At 41.5% G+C, this 21,006-nt stretch overlaps 2 protein-coding genes across 4 annotated transcripts; both read right to left on the minus strand.

Annotated features, from left to right (window-relative positions):
• Positions 1 to 347: 347 nt before the first annotated feature.
• NUP35 (nucleoporin 35) lies at positions 348 to 8,869 on the minus strand. 3 transcript variants are annotated; one of them, XM_027696481.1, is made up of 10 exons: positions 8,739 to 8,869; positions 7,494 to 7,664; positions 5,398 to 5,525; positions 3,691 to 3,751; positions 3,238 to 3,379; positions 2,783 to 2,852; positions 2,563 to 2,691; positions 1,911 to 1,964; positions 1,316 to 1,483; positions 348 to 964 (listed from the first exon to the last, which is right to left on the minus strand). In XM_027696481.1, exons 2-10 carry the CDS (start codon positions 7,651 to 7,653, stop codon positions 887 to 889), a joined length of 990 nt encoding a protein of 329 aa, XP_027552282.1. In that variant the 5' UTR covers positions 7,654 to 7,664; positions 8,739 to 8,869; the 3' UTR covers positions 348 to 886. The 3 variants fall into 3 exon arrangements, with proteins under 3 accessions (XP_027552282.1, XP_027552280.1, XP_027552281.1); XM_027696479.1 differs by lacking the exon at positions 8,739 to 8,869 and adding an exon at positions 8,445 to 8,658; XM_027696480.1 differs by lacking the exons at positions 1,911 to 1,964; positions 8,739 to 8,869 and adding an exon at positions 8,445 to 8,649.
• Positions 8,870 to 9,373: 504 nt separating this feature from the next.
• DUSP19 (dual specificity phosphatase 19) lies at positions 9,374 to 16,362 on the minus strand. Its single transcript, XM_027696484.1, has 4 exons — positions 16,089 to 16,362; positions 15,954 to 16,000; positions 14,520 to 14,672; positions 9,374 to 10,587 (listed from the first exon to the last, which is right to left on the minus strand). Exons 1-4 carry the CDS (start codon positions 16,312 to 16,314, stop codon positions 10,366 to 10,368), a joined length of 648 nt encoding a protein of 215 aa, XP_027552285.1. The 5' UTR covers positions 16,315 to 16,362; the 3' UTR covers positions 9,374 to 10,365.
• Between the last annotated feature and the right edge of the window lie 4,644 nt (positions 16,363 to 21,006).

Genomic DNA, 21,006 nt, shown 5'->3' on the forward strand with positions numbered 1-21,006 from the left:
AAAAATAATTCAGCCAATACCTTAAGAGAAAATTTCTTAGAAAAGTCTTGAAATGAAAGCAGCTGTGGTCACCAGACATTGCATTTTCCTATTTAGCTATTTCAACTCAATGTTTTATCGTTTAGAATGCTACAGTTTGGTACCTGTTATAAAATACCCACAGAGACAACATTTAACCACTATCTAGTTTGAAAACCAGTTTTTACTACTTTGTAAAAATCAGCAGCATCTCCTCTGCTGATAACACTTCAATAAACATTAGACAGCATCATGCTTAATAGTTAAGAGCACTGCAGACAGTTTTTCCTAACAGAACTCATACTTCTTTAAAAACCAACCAAAGGAAAAAACTTCACTTGATCTTTATTAATAAAAAAAAAAGTGTTCAAAGGCTGCTATGACATTTAGAACAGTATGCCAGAGATAATTATAAAACAGCAATGAATCTTAATTTAAAAAAAAATAAAAGAACAGCCCCTGTCCCTGGGAGCCAGCTGTGCATAGTTTTCTTCCTGCAAGTAACCCATCGTCTCTCCAGAGGGGAAAAAAATAAAAAATTAAAGGCATCAGTAAATGTAGCTGCCATTTTAAGCATTTCCAACTTACTGGGAAATAACTCACAGAAAGTAATTATAGAGAAGTCAGTGCTGACATTTTTTCTACAATCATGCAATTGGAGCACAAATGGGAATAAAGCACTTTTATTTACACTGAACTCAGTTTGCAAACCCACATGTACATTGCCATCATTTAAAGTGCAAGCTACATGTCTGCTGAATTAACTGAAGGCATAACAGGCGCTATGGGAGATAAAACACCACCAGTAGTTATACGACGGATCCAGCTCCAACCCTGACCAGCTGAGTGTGTTACTGCCTCTGGGATACTACCAGCCAAACACATATTCCATTGCTTTGGATACAATACTTTCATCTTTCCTAGGAGTCTGTCTGTCAGAAACCACCTACAATGGAAGGGAGAAAAAAAGAAGAGAGAAAATAAGAGAGTCAGTCAATATAGCTAATCTTTTTTACACTAACCCATTTTTTCTTCTTTTCCTAAGGACTACTATATTTTGACAAAATATGTTTGAAATCGTTTCAAAACAAGCCCTTAATCCCTGTAAAAGTGACAAATAATTATTCAGTATTTATTATTATTATTATTTTGGAGACTGAACAGACTGAAGCACATCTTTAAAGAAATGACAGCAAAAGATAAAAGCTAAGGTTACATTGAAGTTAATGTCTGTACAGCCTCATACAACCCAGGGGAGACAGCACAAAAACACATGCTTCTTTTTCCCTTAAAATACCTGATAGTCACTAGTGGAAGCTTTATATGCTGTTGCAAGAGGTCTCATTGTAGAAATCCTTGCAGTATTATTTGCAGGTTGTACTGGTGTGCCAGCAGATTTTGTAGGTGGAGTGAAAACCGAAGACACTGAGGATGTAGAGCTTCTTTCAGAGTTTTCCATCACGCTCTTAAGAAGAGGGTTAATATAATGTAAACAAATACTAAAAAGCAGTATTCCAACCTTATCTAAAATTCTCTACTATCTAAAATTGTCTTATAAAATCTATTCATACCCCAAAGATAAATGGCCTGTCAGTAAAGAGCACACAGGTACAGACCACCAGCAAGCATTTTCCTCACTGCAATCATTTGCATGTTGGATTATGCCATTGCAAAGTAGTGAAAGCTTGGAATCTGTTCACTATCTGTACTAAATGTCAACCAAGTTTGAAACAGTGTAGAGAAAATATATTGTACTACTTGCAAGAAACTTCAAGTAGTGACTCGTTTCAGGCCCTGTGGAACAAAGTAGCGTAACACTCCCTTTCTAAATACTTCTAAAATATTTGACCTGATCCAGACAAAACTGTCTCCAAGTCTTTAGCAACTCTCACCTTTTGCTCAGACTCAGCTTGCCAAAGAGTTTCATTCACTCCCTTTAGCAAATGCTAGAAAAGAAGTCAGAAGGCTCCATTTTGTAAGCTTTTGTTTGGAAAGGAATGCATGTAAAATGAAAGAGGCATCAAGTGACTTGATGGGCACCACGAGTTCCACAAGAACCCAGAGAATACATGGTGGGAAATAACAACTAGGCTGGGGAGGCAAATTTTCAGTTCAGTGTACTAATATAAACTCAAAAGCCAGAAACACATGAATAGTCACATTAAAAAGAGAGGGACAATAAGGAGGAGCAGCAACAGTCTTAATCTGCCATCACTTATATATTGCAGCCTCTGAATGCCATAAATTCCAGTTGGGAAACTTCTCTCAGTTGTCTCATGTTACAGTTTCATTTCACTACCTTCAATAGCAGTATAATTCTGTGCATTGCAACTTCCAAGGAGCAGAGACCGCCCACAAATCCTCCTCAGCAGGAAATGTTGACAAATACTTAAGAAAAGAACTCGTGTACTGTGTAACATTCTATACCTATACAGCTATATTCTGCAATTCCAAAAGAAAAAAAATTAAAGAGGTCAGGAAAAACAAAAAGGAAGACCAAAAAAAGAGTGCCTTATATTTAATTAAAAGCAACTCTTAACTTACTTTATCTATACAGGGCTTGACACCAATCATGATGGATTCACCAAAAATTCTTCCATCTTTGCTTAAGGCTTTCCGGGCTTGAAGCTTAGACTGATATCGAATGTGCATCCAGTTTCCTGTGTTGGACATCTGTAGGAGATGAGGTGAAAATTGTGAAATGCAGCTTCTTAAATACATGAGTCCCAATGTTTTCAGAAATAAGTGTCAAACAAAGACATACCACATGCTTTAATATGTTTCCATACTGAGCAAACTGTAGAAGAATGTAGGAAGCTGATGCTTGAGGAAATCTGAAGGACAGAAAAAATGTAAAAAAAAAATTACTAGTAGTTTAAGACTTCAGGTGCTAAAATACAACCCCATGAAGGGTTTAAAGAAATCCAGAAGAGAGCAGTGTGAAACCATTTTAGAAGCAGCGACTTGAGGAATACTACCTCCTAGGCACTTTTACTTCACCACACACCTCCATGGCAGAATGGTGCCTTTCTAACTTGAAAAAAATAACATTTAGCTTAAGTTAAGGTGACTCACTAAAAACTATGTTTGCTTGCTTTAACCACAGTTGTATTTCCTGCACACCTACAAATGCCAGACAACAGCAATGCCCAAGTATTTCCCTTCACATGTCATGAAGCCTTCAGCCAGGTTTTTCTAATAGTTTGGAAATCAGCTTACCCAAATACAGTTACCCATGTGTCATCAAGTTGATCTTCTGAAGTAAGGGAATCTCCTTGAGTATAAAAAGGATCTAGCTGAGCAGGAGACAGAGTAGTTTTCCTAGGCTGCCCAATACTTGCAGGACTGAACACGCTTGAAGCTGTTAAATTAAAATGGCATTGTTGAACAGATTTGTTTTGCAAAACAGATAAGCTCAAAAGTCTATAATAAAAGAATAAATTCACTTGTATATGGAGGAGTCTGATGGAGATTTACTCACAGACACAGACAAAAAGTAAGTCAATCCAAACTTCATATCCACAAGCATGCCACTAAGTCTTTCAAAAAGCTAATAAATACACAACTCCTTTGCAAATTAGTAAGGAATTGATGTAGTTTCAACAGTGATGACTCTTCTGTATTAAGGAAAGCAATAAGAAAGCAGATTATATCTTTTTACAGGACATCTACCTGTGCCTGGAGTTGATGGCAGAATTCCAACTGATGGGCTCTGTGTTAACGAGAAGTTGGCCTGCATTAAAACACAGAAAGTAACAAATCATTCTTACAGGTATACACTGCTCAGATCAAAAGAGATCATTTCAGGTGATTTAAGCATCAGGCAAGAATATTAACTGTTGCCTTAACTCACTGCTAGTTTTTAAGAGTAAGAACATGTATATTTAATACAAGATTATTAAGAGTTACTAATGAAAAGTTATTTGTACTTAAATGTACTTGACATATGCTTTGTGAAGCAAAGTAGCTTTAAGCATCACTACTCAGAAACCTTATAGTTTAGCTTTCTCAAAATAGTCATCTCACTTATTGCTGCAGTACAGTAATTCACACATCCAAGTGTATCCTGATGGGAAGAATGCCAGTATCCTAAGGCACCAGCATCTAATTCTCACTTCCCAAAGGGTTCAGAAATCATGGGATCACTTGTATTCCTCACTACTAGACTCACTTTCCTGCTCAACTACTTAGTGCAACTGCACTGAAGGGAAGTATACTTCAAGTTTTAGCTGTTAGTACTTTTTTTCTTTTTAACACAGGATTTCAACATCCAAAACAATTTTAGGGTATTTTTAACCTGAATCATGGCATTTCTTAGATACAAGACCAAACAAGCTGGAGTGCCTGTAGACATAGACACATGTGTTCTGATAGCTGCTCAATACTTTTTTTTAATTTAACTTCCAGTCTTTTAAGACACTATTGGATTCTGTCTGTCACAGGGAACCTCAGCTTTCAGAACAAACTTTTCAGAAGGCAACATTCAATAGAGAGACTGCTCATTCAGTGAAAAGCATTCTCCTTGCATCAGAAGGATCACGTCCAAGGAAAAAGAACCTAATAATGCTTGACTACTCACTTGAGGTAAGTAGCAGAGCTTATTATAAAAATTATCTTGCAGAAATTTTAGTGTTACTCTTTCAAAATTAACCCCATCTTCCTACCCAAATTTTGATTAGATGTTTTACTCAGAGAAAAATTCCTTCTATTTCAGGAAGTGCCTCTATTGCCCACTAAAAGATAATCAGAGAATTATCTAGGTTGGAAAAGACCTCTAAGACGGAGTCCACTAACGCAGCACTGCCGTCTTCACCACTAAACCATGTCCCCAGGTGCCACATCCACATGTTTTCTGAACACTTCCTCGGATGCTGATGCCAACACTTCCCTGGGCAGCCTCTTCCAATGCCTGACAGCCCTTTCAGTGAAGAAATTTTTCCTGCTATCCAATCTACACATCTTCTGCTGCAACTTGAGGCCATTTCCTCTTCTCCCATCATTTGTTATACCTGGAAGAAGAGACCAACCCCCCTCTGTCTACAGCCTCCTTTCAGGGAGTCGAAGGGCCTTTCTGGCAATCAGCAGCTCAATAAATTTACAAGCAGGTGAAAATCTGCAACAAGTCTGGATTTGTACACACAAAGCACAACTGAGGCATGACTTGCATTTCTCACTCTCTACTGTAACGACAGGAGTTCGCTTCATGACAGCAGCTCTCAGTTAGTGTGCACAGCAGTAGGCACACCAAACACAGCACGAGCAGAAGGCTCACCCATCATTTTGCTACAGCAGTTTACAAACCCAGGCTGAAGAATTCGCTGAGGCAGGAAGCTGCCCCACATCTTCTGCTAAGAACGGGCCAGTACCAAAGACACTTACTGGTCTTCCTGAGGTTAGAGGTGTTGATCCAAGCCCAGGACTGGACAACTCATCATAAATGCTCCTAACGGGTGGAGCACCGCCTTTATCTTTATGTGTCGGGACTACTGGTTGTGGGGGAGATCCTCCTGCAGTTCAAAGGAACAAAGGAAGAGCATGAGAAGACTTGCCACTGTACTCCACTGCTACTTGCTTTTGAATCTTCAGTGGTAAATTCAGCCATGAAAAAAACTGTTGGTGGTTTTCACTGGGCATTTGCAAGACCATCTGTTCAGGTTTGAATGGTCTACATAACAGTATCACATGTGTTAAACTCCATTCTTACATCTAAAACTTTTAGACCTCTTCTTAACCCTTTATACTCTCTGTTAACGTGCACTTGTTCTTTTTCTGAAGTTCTGAGCATACATCTAGCTACAATGAGCATACAATAGCTACATCTTTCTATTTTAAGGCAGGTTAGCAGTGTATTTTAATTGTTTCAGACACTAACTTGCCTGTAGTAGAGATGCAAAAGCAGGATTTTTAAGACTTGGGACGTACTACATGCTAAAGAACCATATCAAAATGCACACAGATGTATTGCACGTGATTGTCACATTCCCACTGCCTAAATTCCTTGGCTTCCCATCTCATTTCACATTAAAAAAAAAATGTAAGTAAGCTCTTGATAGCAGGGACTAGCTTGCTTTTAGACAGGATGAAGTGAAGCCAGCTTCCCTCCCACAAACTTTGGGACTTCCAGTGTAACAGAGAATTAAACTGACTGAGAGAACTTGAGGTATCTCTAAACACTTCGTGTGGGTTTACCTCAGGAAAAAAAACCCCAGTTTTCACTTGCAAAACATTTAGAAACTAAGCTTTCCCAAAGTACTTTTCAATCCTAAAATTCTGAGCTTCAAGACTCCACTCTGAAGTGTTTAACACATACAAGAACTGCTACTGTTACACGCAATAACTGTACATTATATAAAGCACTCTCCCATCAAGGTTTTCAGTTTTAGTGATGTATTTAATCACTCACTTTGGTAAGCCTGTGTTAGTACCTTACTGTTTCCTCCTTTTCTAAAACTGATACTTTGAGACTGTAATAAAGCCTTTTAAAATCAATTGGGTGAAATCACATGACCACTTTTGATGTCATAAATACTTCCCTAAGAGGTTTGTACTTGATGGGGTCAGGAAGGCAGACAACAGCAAGAAGTAGGAGACCAACAGACTAACAATCACAGAACATTTTAAGTTGGAAGGGACCCAGAAGGATCATCGAATCCAATCCTGTCTGCCATCCAAAGAAGAGAATATCTAAAATTCTCTTGCAGTACCTTAATCCTCAACTTCTCCTTCAAGATGACTATTAACACCATCAGATATTAAATTATGCCAACTGATTTAGTCAAAAAGCTAAGATCACCCATGATGTGTTAACTACTCATACTTCTCAGAGAAGAAAACAGACATAATAATAGCAACTTAAAACCATGGGTAAGAGCTCTTCCCAGTCTAATCAATCAGGTCACTAAAAAGAAATGAGTATCTACAGCTAGGAAGAGTCAATGCTACTTCAGTTCAATGACAGCAGACATCAAGACTAACTACAACCACTAGATAATTATTAAGAAGCATTTTTTTAGTTTCTCTCCTCCCAGCTTTTACAAGTCTGACAATCTGTGACATTTTAGAATTCACTGCAAAGAAACCAGCAGTTTGCACGTGCTGCATTTAGTTTGCCAGTAGACATCTGTTTTATTAAATAAAGAGAAAACACTAATAGCTGTACGTGCAATTGACTTGTAAAGAGTTGTATAAATTGATTCTGTATTAGCAAATATTTATATAACCTTCCATGTAAAACAAACTTTATCTTGTACCAAAACTGCCATTTTTAAAACAGCTATTAAACTGAAGACTAGTTTGAAGAATTTAGCCAAACTCCATCGAATACACTTGAGTTCACCAGTTATTCAATCAGTGGAATTTGTTTATGGCAAGTTATAAAACTGTAAGGATTCCAGGCCACAACAGTCAAGCAGAACGACAAGACAAAGCAATTTCTGACTTTCAGGACAATTTTTCAGCATTTTCAGAATTCTGACCTGCAAGTAGCGGAGACCTCGTTTCCATTACTCCAACTGAAGGGCCGCACAAAGCACGTGGCTGTGGAGTCACTGGTGCAGGTAAGTCACCCATCAAAAACCCGGGAAGGAACTGAGCACCAGCTCCTTGTTTGGGAGATGTCGGGGAGCCGAGAGTCATTGGCTCAGCTCCTGAAAACAAAATGTAAAACCAGGGAAAAGAAAAGTGATCTAGTTTTTTTTCCAACTTTTTGATTGTGGCTCTGGTAAAGAAATGTAACACAAGATACAGCAAGTGATTAAGATCACAGAATGGCAGAATCCTTAGGATTGGAAGGGGCCTCTGGAGATCATCCAGTCCAAGCCCTGCCAGGGCAGGGGCACCTGGAGCAGGTGACACAGGAGCGTGCCCAGGTGAGTTTGGAATGCCTCCAGAGAAGGAGACTCCGAGACAGCCTGTTCCAGTGTTTTCCCACCCGCAAAGGAAAGAAGTTCTTCCTCACATTGAGGTGGAACTTCTTGTGTTTTAGTTTATGGCCATTGCTCCTCATCCTGTTCTCATTGCCACCGAAAAGAGCCTGGCACCATCCTCCTGACACCCGCCTTTGAGATATTTACATGCATTAACGATTCCGAAGACGGTTCTAATAATTCATTTTGCAAGTTTCATAAGCCAAGTTTACCACAACCTTGCATTTTTCGCAACCACGAGCAGCGGACGCTCGGTTTAACTCCAAGCCCGTTCCGCTTCACCCCAGGGGGAATCTCCCCGTCCTGGCGCCGTCTCCCACCGCCCACTCCAGCCCGGCGGCATCCAGACTCCTCCCGGCCCGGAGCAGGGGGTCAGCGCCGACCCCGCTCCCTTCACCGGGACACAGGAGCGCGGGTGGTGCCGGGGGACCCGCCGAGCACGCCCTGAGGCGGCGCCCGGCACAGCGGCAGCGCGGGGGACGGCCCGCGGGCCCGGCTCACCTGCGGGCGGCGGCTCCATGGCGAAGGCGGCCATGGCGGCCCGGGCGGGAAGTAGGAGGCGGCGGCGGCTCCGCCAGGCGCTTTCAAACGGGACGGAGCTTCCTCCCTCCGTCACTTCCGACCCGCCCCCCGCCATCTTGTGCGGGAAAGGGGCGTGGGAGCTCCTTCACGGGGCCCGGCATATGCTCGGGCTCGGCTCTCCCCTCACGGCTTCCCGGCAAACGGCTTTTCCCCCCTACCCCCCCCCGCGAAGGGCCAGGTCGTGAAAAAAAGAGTTGAAAGAACCGCAGTTACCGTTACAAGAGCTTGTGCTGCGTTGTTTCCACGGGCTGAGAACTCAAAGCTGCCACCCTGACTCCCCGGGGAAAGGGCTGCGGTCACTGCCCGGGTTGCCACAGCCCGCCGAGCCCGGGGTACAACGCTGCGACCGCTTCGCTGGCGGACAGGGGAACGGTGACCAAGGGACTGCGATCAGATGCAGAGGGGTTGCCTAAACCTCGCATTAGCGTTTAGCACAGTGTCATGGGATGGTTTGGGTTGGAAGGGACCGTAAAGATGATCTTCCACCCTCCTGCCATGTGCAGGGACACCTTCCTCTAGCCCAGGTTGCTCCAAGCCCTGTCCAGCCCGGCCTTGAACACTTCCAGGGATGGAGCAGCCACAGCTTCTGTCGGCAACCTGTGCCAGGGCCTCACCTCAGGGAAGGCCACCCTCGGGGAAGAACTTTTTCCTAATATCTAATCCAAACTCACTTTCTGTCAGTTCGGATCCATTCCCTTTTGTCCTGCCACTACACTCTTGAGCATGAGCAATTAATATTGAGAACACATGGTGTGTGGTTCAAACACAATGGCATGCAAAAGTTCAGACTATTGGTACCAAGAACACCAATCTTGAAACCAAACCTTTCAAGTCACTTCAGCATACAATTTATCCAAACACAGTGTCCTTTTTATTTTACTGCATAATAATATATCAAACCATTAAGAACTGGCATGAAGGCTGCAAAAAATACTATTAAAATCTTTTACAGATTTTGCGTGTGTATTGAACGTGCCATCTTAAGACAGTAATTCCAGCCTGAGATGTCTCAGGAGCGCTACAGTTACCTATCCAATGATGTCCATTCTTTACATATGGTGCAGAATGGAGTGAGGGAACAGCAAATGTGGACTGAATGTGAAGAAAAGGCAATAGCAGTGAGCAGATAGGTTGTTATCAACATTTTTCATATCTCCACCAAAATGATTTACAAAAAAAAACCTCTGCTGGTTCCAGCACTTTGGAAACATCATGTTAGTGCACTTCAAATTTCTACTTGATGAGAAATGGTAGAAAAGACATGAAGCATGAAAGCATCCTACACATTTTGAGCATCCTCAAAAGACCATCTGTTTTAATTTCAAAAAAAATTTAATGGCTGGCTAGCCCACAAAAATCAATAAAATCCTCTTTACTTGCAATATAAATTTAAAATCCAATATCAAGGTACTTCATTATATGAACATTTTATTATCTAGATTTTACAACCGAATAGAATGCATACATTTGGAAAGTAAACAGGGCAACTTATCTCAGTTATTTTATTGTCTTTCTCGATTGCCTACATTTTCTGATGTATCATAAAAAAACCCACCATCGTTCTGTTGTCTTCTACTATTTCAAGGAAAACTGAACTTTATCTTTCTGTTAGCACTCTAAGAAGAGCTGGTTCTTGGGCAAAACTTCTCTGAAGTCGGTGGAGTGGCATCTGGCCTATAGATGACATGCTGAAAGAAATAGGGTCAAGGGAATGTAAGAAAAAATATGTAATGACTCAAAAATGCACAAGTGAAAAGGGGATTGCAAAATGACAGATTAAAAGATATCCAGCATCTGTGCCTGTGGAGTCAAAACAGATTGTTTCCCTTCTCCCTTTTGATCAGTCATGATCATTTATGCTTCCATTTTCTTTTACAATCTGTTCTTGGTATTTGTGAAGCTGCTCCATGAAGCCAGGATTTGGACAAGCTGCAGGCCTCGCATTTTTCACCAAGGAAAAGGCTCTGGCAAAACTCATTCTTTCTGAATTCATTAGAAAACCAATGACTACAGCCGCTGCACGGGAGACTCCTGCATTGCAGTGGACCAGCACCACGCCATCCTTCAAATAAGAAATTAAACACAAGTTGGGATATTCATTAGGCGGATAAAAACAAGTATGTAGAAACTTTACATAAAAATCTATTAAGACTTACTGAAAGCTCCTTGCTGAGCTCAAAGCAAATATTTATACATGTAAGTAAGTCCAAACACAGATATATAAGCCCAAAATTAAGTATTTTTCTAACCAAAGCCACTTTATAATTACCAAATACTTCAAATTTAATTCATGACTTAAAACTAAAAAACATCCCTCTGTCCTTTTCCCTGAGTCCTTACAGGAGCCCCTTCATGTAAAAACCAAACCACAGACTCCCGAGATACTAAGATATCTGATCTAATTGGGTGCCAATTCTAAAATGGATTTTATTTGCAATATGGAAAGGAACTTGACAGCATCTTGTTAAAGGTTAAAAACATAGCAAGGCAGCAAACAGCTGGGCAAAGAGACAGATTTTGGAATATCTTGTAGTTCCAGTCACACGCTTCTTTAAAAAGACACTGCAAGTTTCGTTAAGAAGTAACGAGCACGAATTAACACAAAGACAGCCAGACAATCTAGTGTGGCTCAGGCAATGTTTGCAAGGCCCAGGCTTCATAACATTGTCATGTTTGTACATCAGATTATGCCCTGGAAAAGGCTCCAAACTGTCTGCCAGATGCCACTGTGACACAAAAACACACCACCAAACCCACAGCACCTCCATATTCTGAATGAAGGTACTGAAACACGACATGATTTGCTCAGATACTTGAGAACTAAGCATATCCATTCTAGATATAAACAGCCTGCTCTGTCTGCCCTTAACAGGCACAGATTATTTAAGGAGCATTTTAGCTAGTGACAGAAAGACCAATGAGTGACAAAAAGCACCAGAGTTCCTTTCCAGGAACTCGATGGTTTATGTTACAGAATTGGGAGCTGCAAATTATCTGGTCTATTAATAAACACACAAGAGCAGAAAATGGTTCCTGCTCCAGAAATCTCCCAGTTTAAGTAACAAGACAAAGCAGGAAATTGAGTATTATTATTCATGTTGGAAAAATGCCAAGCTGAGACTAGAAGAATGACTTGCACCACAAGATTATGGCAGAGCTAGGAACTGAGTCTAAGCTCCTGCATCCCAATGAATCACAATATCATCATTTCTTGCAATGAAAATCACATTCCCTGTGCACTGCCTGCTGGAAATTGCACTCTTCATTCCCTTTCTCACAGTCATAGGGCCGTGATTCCTCATCGCACAGACTATAGCAGAGTGGGAAGCAGACCTGTCCAGGTATTTCAACTACCTGAGGAAGTGTCAGTGGTGACCTGTAAACCAGAACAATGACATTAAAAATTATGCCACTGCTAATGAATCAATTGCTGAAGCTTATCTACTGTAAGTATGGAGCAGTTTTTACTGCTTTAATGGGAGTTATTTCAGACATAATGTACCATAATCAAGATCAATATCTAGCAGTGGCACTAAAAGTAAATAATACACATGGGAAGTGACCTTTGGCTTTTTTCCCTTTGTACAGTTCATGCTTTGTTTTCCTCTTTCACATATAAGTTTGATTTGGTTTTTTTAATAACTGTTCTGTTTTACATTGTCAAAAATTATTTAGTGACATCCATGAATCCTGAAAATTACTGAACATGAATGAACAAGGGCAATAACATTAAACCAAATTTAACACTAAGAACTTTTATCTTTCCTTTTTAAACCCCATTGTTTACAATTCATACAAAGATGAATTCGACATGTCATTCTTGACTAGTTTTGTATTTGCTATGAATATGAAATAAAGTGAGAAACAGATTGCAGATAGGAAATTCATCTCTATTTACCAGGAACTCCTCTCTGACTCTGGTAAACTTTGCCTACCAAGAAATGGTCTGTGGTCTTGCAAGAACATCTTTTAAAGATTCAAGACCAAGTTGGGGTTTTTTTTAATTTTTTATAGGGAGGGAAACGAAATCACTTTCCACCAACAGAAAAAGTGATTATACAATGGTTATGTACAGTGGGCAAAAGCCTTACTAAGGAAAGAAATTAAAAAGAAGCATAAAGCTTTAATGTAGTTAGTTATGGATCCATTCTACTTTGGAGTGGAACCAAGTATTTTTCGTTAGGAAAGACAGAAAGAGCAATAAGGAGAGATGTTCATGAATAAACAGAGGTTTCCTCCTTGGAAACAAAAGATTTTAGAGGTTTTATATTAGATATTAAACAGAAATATAAAAGAGCAGTAGCACTATGGCCTGACATGTGTCACCTAACATGTCATGGAAAACCTGCCTGCCAATTTGGAGCTCAGAAGAAAAGGTGAGCTCTGATCGGTATCAGAATTTGTACCATGGTGTTGACAGACTTGAGCCATTACAGTTTCAGAAAAGTTGATCCAGTTACAAGTACCAGCTGGCAGTGACTTAAGGAACAGTGCAGGCTTCCCTTGCACCCTCAAATTCAAGTGCTCTCATACTCTCTCATTGAGTTAATCACGTTCTAATAATAATTTCTCATATATCACACTCTCTCACCAGTGAGCTTCTCTCCTTGTCTCATATTAGGAGATGAAGCACTAGTATCTCTGTGATTGCTTGAACAGAAGAGCACTTCACGACACAATTTATCATAAGCCCTTTTAACCCTATTTTGACAAAGCAAATAAAGTGATTCAAGCCACCCAGAGATCTGTCTCTGCATACCACTATCACATGCTCTGTGAACTGATCCTGGAGAACAACTATTCCACCAGTTACCTGCTCTTTCACCCACCTCTCCCATTAGAAAACTGTTAATATTGCTGTAAAAGTTTTCCTGAAAACTTCTTAGCTTACAAAATAGTAACCAGGACATAAACACCAGAGGCAGAAAGCAAAACTGTGCAGTTATGAATGGCAACTCTCATTTAGAAATGAAGTGGAAACCGTAACTAGATCCCTTGAAAAGGTCATTAAGTGACAACGTGTATCACATAGCTCATAAATGATAAATGAGAGAAGGAAAGAACACTGCAACACAAAGAAAGCTGGGACAAGATTATCTTCTTTTATCCCAACCTACATGAATAATGAAGTTGGTAGATATGGTGGAATAACATGCAATAAGGTTTGGTTGTCAAGCCAGAGTTTTCACACCAAAGCGATGGTTGTTGTAAATTACACAATAAGCCTGAATTTAACAGCCGTGAGTCAGGGATGCTCCAGGTTACAGACAACTCTGCCAAGCAACCCCAGAAAGAGTCCCTTCAGCCCATTTCCCATGTCACATCTTTTTCAGGATTTTGGGAGCAGTTAAATCACTTGTTGGCTCCAAGACTGCTAACACATGCTCTGACATCCCTGGTATATATTTGGATTCATAGCTCAGCGTGTGGTATCTTCTTTGAGAACCTGGTCTAGTGGGAGGCGTCACTGCCTATGGCAGGGGGTTGGAATTACATGATCTTTAAGGTCACTTCCACCACAAACTATTCTATGATTCTATGATGAAAAGTTCAAGGATGGTGACCAGCTGATGCCAAACCACACAGATCTGTAAAAGCCCTGTTAGGCTTGCTTCTAATCCAAAACAACATCCCTGACAGATAAGTAAGTTTTCTCCTTTTCCCTCTGCCAGGGGTAGTGACTTAGGATAGGATTTCTTTATCTAAAGTCAGCCACTGCTCCATCTGTATTAAAGAAGCATTCCTCTAAAACTCAAGACAGTCATTCTGAAAAAAGCATTGCTGGAGGGAATGGAGATTAACAGCAGTGTCACGTTTCTAGGAATGCTTAGAAATTGCCTGGATTCTCTATTTAAAATTTTAAAAGGCAATGGCAAAGCTATTCATTTGGTAGCATATTTTCTTTCGACAAAAGAAGCTGCTTAAGTTCTTAAAATAGTGTAATAAATAATGTGAACAGGATAACTACTAACATCAATTATTGGTATACCATACCTGGATCTTGGCTTTCTCAATAAACTCAAAACATTCAGGGAAGTAGGAGGTAATATCAGTTTCTGGGAGGTCCAGAATAGAAATGGTCTTGTATATAAAATCATTGAGGAAGGCATTTTGGACTCCATATGCCACATTTAGAACGTGAGTAACCTAAGTCAAAAAAAAAAAAAAGAAAAAAAATGAAAAAAGCATTTTCTGAAAACAGCAAGCAAAATGAGCAGTAGCAAAGGTTAATTATTCTTTAGGCATACACAGACTGTATCTTACACAGCTGGAATGTTCAGTTTTACATACATATGCTGCCTATGGTGTGGTTTTCTCCAAGCAAAGTTTCAATGTGTGCTAAAACACACTGTCAGACATTTCAGGGTTTTTCTGAGAGGAAATGAAAAATCAGTGCTCAAACAAACACAGACTAAAATACAGATTTTCAACAGAAAAGGGAGTTGTCAGCATGTAGATGGCAAATAAAAGAGGAAGCAATAGGAACAAAAGCACAGGCCACCCAACAATTCCCCAAATTTCAAGCCTGCCCTGACCCATCAGTTTAATGTTCCTTCTGGTGAGTTACTAGAACCATTTACTGGAGCAGAAGGATTTCAGAGTAAACTATACCTGCCCTTGGCAGACAAGACCACCCTCTGGCCTCCTGCCATCTCTGCTTTGTCCAGGCTACAGCCACTTTTTAACTTACAGTGAAGTGACATTTAGATAGCACCAGATCCCAGCCTGGTGCACTCCCTGTCCTGCAGGAGCACCACTGTCCGAAGGCCTTATCACCCCATTACTGTAACAGAGAAGAGTAAAAAGACCAGTTTGGGACAGACTTTGAGCTTTGTTTTTCCAGTTTCATCAATACCCATAAGGCAAGGAGGGATGGTGCTGCTTAGTGTCTGAAATGTAAACACATATAGCAATGCAGGAATCTGTTCCATTAACAGCTCTAAACAATCATCACTTTTGCAGCAAAGCAAGACTCTTTTCAGTGGTGCCCAGCACCACAAGGAGCAATGGCCATAAACTAAATCTCAAGAAGTTCCATCTCAACATGAGGAAGGACTTCTTTCCATTGTGGGTGGCAGAACAGGCTGCCCAGGGAGGATGTGGAGTCTCCCTTTCTGGAGACATTCCAAACCCACCTGGACACGTTCCTGTGCCACCTGCTGTAGATGACCCTGCCTTGGCAGAGGGGTTGGACTGGATGATCTACAGAGGTCCCTTGCAAGATTCTGAGATTCTGTGAAAGCATTTCAACTTCCCGTGAAGCTCACAGGCATTCATCCATCTGCAAATGGAGCAGCCTTTAGAAAATGAGAATGGAATACAGTTTTTCTCAGAGCTGCTAAGAGAATATTTTAGGATTTTTAACTTAAGAGACACCCACTGGGCGCACGGCGCGGGATGCGCGTTTGCACGTCCGCGCAAAGTTACCTTGTGCTTTCTCATCGTCTCCAGGTCGTGAGCAGCATCCTGCGACCCTGCAGAGAAAGGACATGCCGCCGGTTGCTGCGCTGAGCCCCCCGCCCGGCCGGCGGCCCCGGGCCCGCCGCCCGCAGCCCCACTCACCCAGCAGCAGCCAGGGCTTCACCACCCCGACCTGCAGGTCGGCGCTCAGGTCCTGCACGAAGCCGCCGCCCGGCGCCGCCTCCGCCTCCTCCTCCTCCTCCACCTGCAGGCAGGCGCCGCGCCACGTCTCGATGATCCTGCGGCCGGTCAGCGTCGTCACGCGGGTGCGCTGCTTCCGCAGGTTGGCCCTGGAGAAGCTGCGGATCTCCTGGGCGAGGGAGTGCATGGCGCGGCCGCCGGCTCCGCTCCGCGCCGCCCGCCCCGCGCTGCCGACGCGCCCTCCGGGGCGGGGCCTCGGCGCGCAGGGACCCCCCCCGGACCGCCCCGGACCGCCCCGTCCCGTCCCGTCCCGTCCCGACGGAATTAAAGCAGCCTGCGAGCTCGGAATGCCTGTGCTCTGTGTCAGCAAGCCATGCAGCAGTGCCTGTCTGTCTCTAACTGGGACCTGCTTCTTGGGAAGCGTGGGAAAACATTGTAAGGAGCTAAATGGAAAATATCAGAATGAAATACTTTGGGTATTTTCCCCCGGAGTATCGGACTAGAGTATTCTCCGTAGCATACTATTTGTAGTGTTACACAGCTGGTACATAGTATTAGAATCATAGAATGGCCTGGGTTGGAAGTGACCTTTCAGATCACCTAATTCCTACCCCCTACCGTGGGCAGGGACAGCTTCCGCTAGACCAGATTGCTCAAAGCCCCATCCAACCTGGCCTTGAGCATTGCCAGGGATGGGGCATCCACAGCTTCTCTGGACAGCCTGTGACAGTGCCTCACCACCCCCACCATAAAGAATTTCTTCCATATATCTAATCTAAATTTCCCCTCCTTCAGTTTGAACCCACAACCTCTTGTCCTGTCACTACAGTTCCTGAGGAAGAATCCCTCTCTGGCTTCCTTTTAGGTCCCTTTAGATACTGGAAGGCTGCAGTAAGTGTGTGAAATATTTGTTTGTGAAGTTGGATGATAACACTTAAATTCTGCCAGAAATAGATTTCAATTTGTTAACAATCCTCTGTGCTGGCTCGTAGAATAAGGACATATTATTACAGTACTTCCCCTCTTATAATATTCCTCAAATCTACGGTGGAAGGATATGAAGACTCTGAAAACATCCTCCTGATAGTTCCCTAGCATGCTGTACAGAACAAAGCAACTTAGTTCCATGTAAAGAGGTCTACAAATGCCTTGTCAATTCAAAAAGAGGAGAATGCTGTTAGGAACTGCAAGAGTATGAGTTATTTCCAGGAATGCCAGAGGCAAATGTCCTAACAGGAGTAGACATAAAATTAAGATCATCTGAAAAAGGCAGAATACCCCACACAATGTCTGCAGAAGCAAGAGTCTAAATCTGAGATAAAATCAAGGAAGATGCTTGGGGTAGGGAGAGGAACAGAAAAGAGATCTCTCTGCTTCCCTCCAGTACCTTTTCACCCCCACTCCCTGTGACAGGCATCAGGGAATCACGGAGGCAGCAGATGGACTGTGCACGGGAGGCAGCAGATGGGCTGTGCACGGTTCCCTCGAGCACAAAACAGCATTTCTGTGCTCGTTGTCAGGCCCTTAAATCGCACACTGTTCTCTCAGATTATTTTCAAACCCTGCGTTGGCCGTGGGGGCTCAGACGAGAGATATTTGAGTATCACAAAGTGGGAGCAAGGGCTGAATTAAAGTGGCAAGCAACTGGATTGAAACGAAATTCTAGGTGGAAGTCGTCTGCACTCATTTTTAATGAGGGTTGATTTTATTATTTTCAGTGAAAGCAGTGACCTCTACTAGAATTGAACGAGGCATTGGTTGGGTACAGAATGTTTATGGGGTTTTTTTGCTGTTTTCCCCTCACTCACCAAATTGACTGGAGTAGTTTGTTTATTCACAAAAGCTAGACTTAAGAAAAAAATCTGTAACACTCTAACATTAAAGCGTAAAATATGTATTCAAATGTAGGCTAAAGAATATAAGTTCCAAATGAGTTTATTATCCTTAACGTTTTTCTGCCACAATTCAAATAAATATAATGCATTAGGTCCTTATTGAATGCACTACTACTTCTAAAAATTCAATTTGCTGTGCAGGATTTTTCCCAAGTTACGTTAAATAATGTCAAGTTTAAATCTGTATGTGAGTCTACAGAGATCACCATGCAGATGGACCTGTGGAAAGCCAAAGGAAAGATTTTCAGAAGCACACTGGGTTTAAACTAATTTGTTTAATTTGTTTTTCTCCTGTCTCCAGTGTTCAACAACTTTAACTCCTCAGATATTCAAAGTTATTTTGGAAGTGTTTATCATACAGAAAGTGGAAATGCTGCCTGAACAAAAGGATTGTTATTTCAAGAGAGGAAGAAGGTGATGGAAGGGACAAATTGTGGGAACAAAGGAAAGTACAAGTTCGTTATCACATGAATTCAGTCTCACCCTGAGTGGTTTTCCTCTGAGCATGAATCCAAGCTGTAACAAAGAGTTTGCTTTTCCCAGTTTGTCCTCCTCTTGCTGCATGAGGAAATTACAGCAACACAATACAGGGTCTTGTGCATCTTCATTGGTTTTGGTACATAATAGCAATTTAAAGGCTTTGCTTTTCATAATTTTGTCAGCAGACGAGATGGAGAGTGTAAAAAATCTTGATTTCAGTGATCCCTTGATTTTTTTTTAAGTGATCAGAGCTGTCATAACACTCACTCTGGTGAGTGTTAACTGGTGTTAGAGGAAATTTCCTGTATTTTGGGAATTCTCTCTAGATCAGTGCACTGAGGGTATTTAGAAAATGCTTGAGCTGAGATTTACCAAGGTCCCGTGGTTAGCCAGTAGCCAAGGGCTGAGGGCTGCTCCTAAGGTATCCTGTGGATTCCTGTGCCATTGTCCTGCTGCCACAATGCAAGGAATGAGAGAATAACCAGTCAGGAGAAATAAACTTTGCAGAGACTTGCAATGCTTTGCTTGATGTGTAAGGACAGAGGGTGCATTTGAGCCTGTCCAAGCACCAATGAAATGCAGAACCTGAGTTCATACCTTGAAAGGGTAAAGTAATTCCTGTGTTTGGAAAAGGTATTTTGTTAAGGTGTTAAAAAAAGTTCAAACTGGCCTTTTCAAAGGGGTTTAGGCATCAAGATGGTACTAAGTGCATCAACAAATATTTGCATTGATTATTTTAGTTATTTGTTATATATTTTTGAAATAGTATTTACAAATCAATATGAATGTTTTCAATTCACTGGAGTCTTTCTTAATTATTTAGCATTTCAGTGTGACAGGCTGTAAAGTATGTGAACAGTCACAACATTACTGCAGTCAGTTTGGCAAACGTATGAATAAACTGGCTTATGGAAGAGTCACACCCCACTTGCATTTCAACCTGAGGGTGTTACAGTGAATGAGAACAAGCTGCAATACTTGTAGAAACAGCAAATTTCAAGCAAACCATGAGAGAGAAGAATTTTCCTGCTAAATATGATTTTTATGGTCAATGCAGTGCTTAAGAGCCAGGACGTATAGCATGTTGCTGTCTACTTTTTTTTTAATATTAACTTAAAATGGCTCAGATTTTGAACAGCCCATCTCTTAGTTACTGGAGATGCTTCACTGTCTCCTAATGAACACACTCCTGGAGTTGAAAACGTTGCTTTACATAAGTATTTATATATTCTGAACTCAGCTGTGAATGCTTTTTTCCCCCAGCACTGAAAGACAGCAACCACAATTGACTTGAAATGGGTTAGTTAAAGTGACCTGATACAATTTTGGCTTGTTTACTCAGCAAGAAGTAAGCATGAAGTCTGGACTGAGGGATGTTCCACTAATACATTTGAAAATGTGCATTTGACAGTTGAAATTATGTATTGTGAGAGGACAACATAAACAGAGATGAAAATCAACATGTAAATTACCAGCTATGTTTTATTTTGTGAGTTTTTGTTTAACTCTTTTGCAGATATAACTAGTAAATCCTTGTATGTGCATAGATTAGCATTAGGAATAAGTGCCAAAGTCCATGCTGTCATTATGAATTTGGATGCTGAGCAGGATAAATGCACGTTTTCCTCCTACTACTGTGTTTTCCTATTTTTTTTTTAATTATCAAAGATTGAGGAAACTGCAGTAAACTCCAAACAGTGAGTTTTGTGGTTGTAGTGCAGCCACACTTGTTGTTTTCTCTGCGTCTGTGTGTACATAAATATGTATTAAAATGGTACTAAATGAGCTTAAGAGAGATCTTGGCTTGTGTGGTTTCCCCTGGGTGGGTAGGAACATGAGGTGCAGCCTGATGTTGGAATCCTGGATCATGGGTATCAGTGAATTACCTCAGTTACAAAACACCACTCTGGGTGCCTTTAGTCTGCTCGGGTCTCCTCTGAAATTCCTACTGTAAAAGAAGCTACTAAATCATGATTTATAAATTCACTTAAAGTATTCTAAATCTAGTGCTAATGTGAGACTCCTCCGCCAAGGAAAGACTTATTAAACAAACGAAATCTTAAATGAGAAGACAGCAGACAAGAGATATATTTTCTCATACTTGCATGACAGAACATATGGGAATGATGGAAACACTGAAACTTTTGTTCTTTAAGCCTCTGTATTGAAGGGATGGCAAGGCTTTCATCCTTCCTTTGGAAAAGGAACCCAAGGTCTTGCAGTGGATGGCTGGAATGCGTTTTAATAATGTAGTTATATATAGCTATTTTAAAAGGGCTGCTGATATTTTCGTTTAGCCCTGCGCAGACATTGCTGGTCCCACCTCCCCAAAATCCATCCAAATGAAGATTCCTCCCAGGGAAAAGGGGCCAGCACACAAAGCTCTGCCTGCCCACGGAGTGCCCAGGCAGCGCCACCAACTGCACCTCAAAGCCAAAGCCCACAGGCTTTCTGTCCTGGGGCCAAAGGCTGCTGTCCCCTTTGGTCAGCCCCGGGCTACCTTT

The sequence above is a fragment of the Neopelma chrysocephalum genome, unplaced genomic scaffold (genome assembly GCF_003984885.1).
Source record: "Neopelma chrysocephalum unplaced genomic scaffold, ASM398488v2 Primary Assembly neopelma1_107, whole genome shotgun sequence".
Taxonomy (NCBI): Eukaryota; Metazoa; Chordata; class Aves; order Passeriformes; family Pipridae; genus Neopelma; species Neopelma chrysocephalum.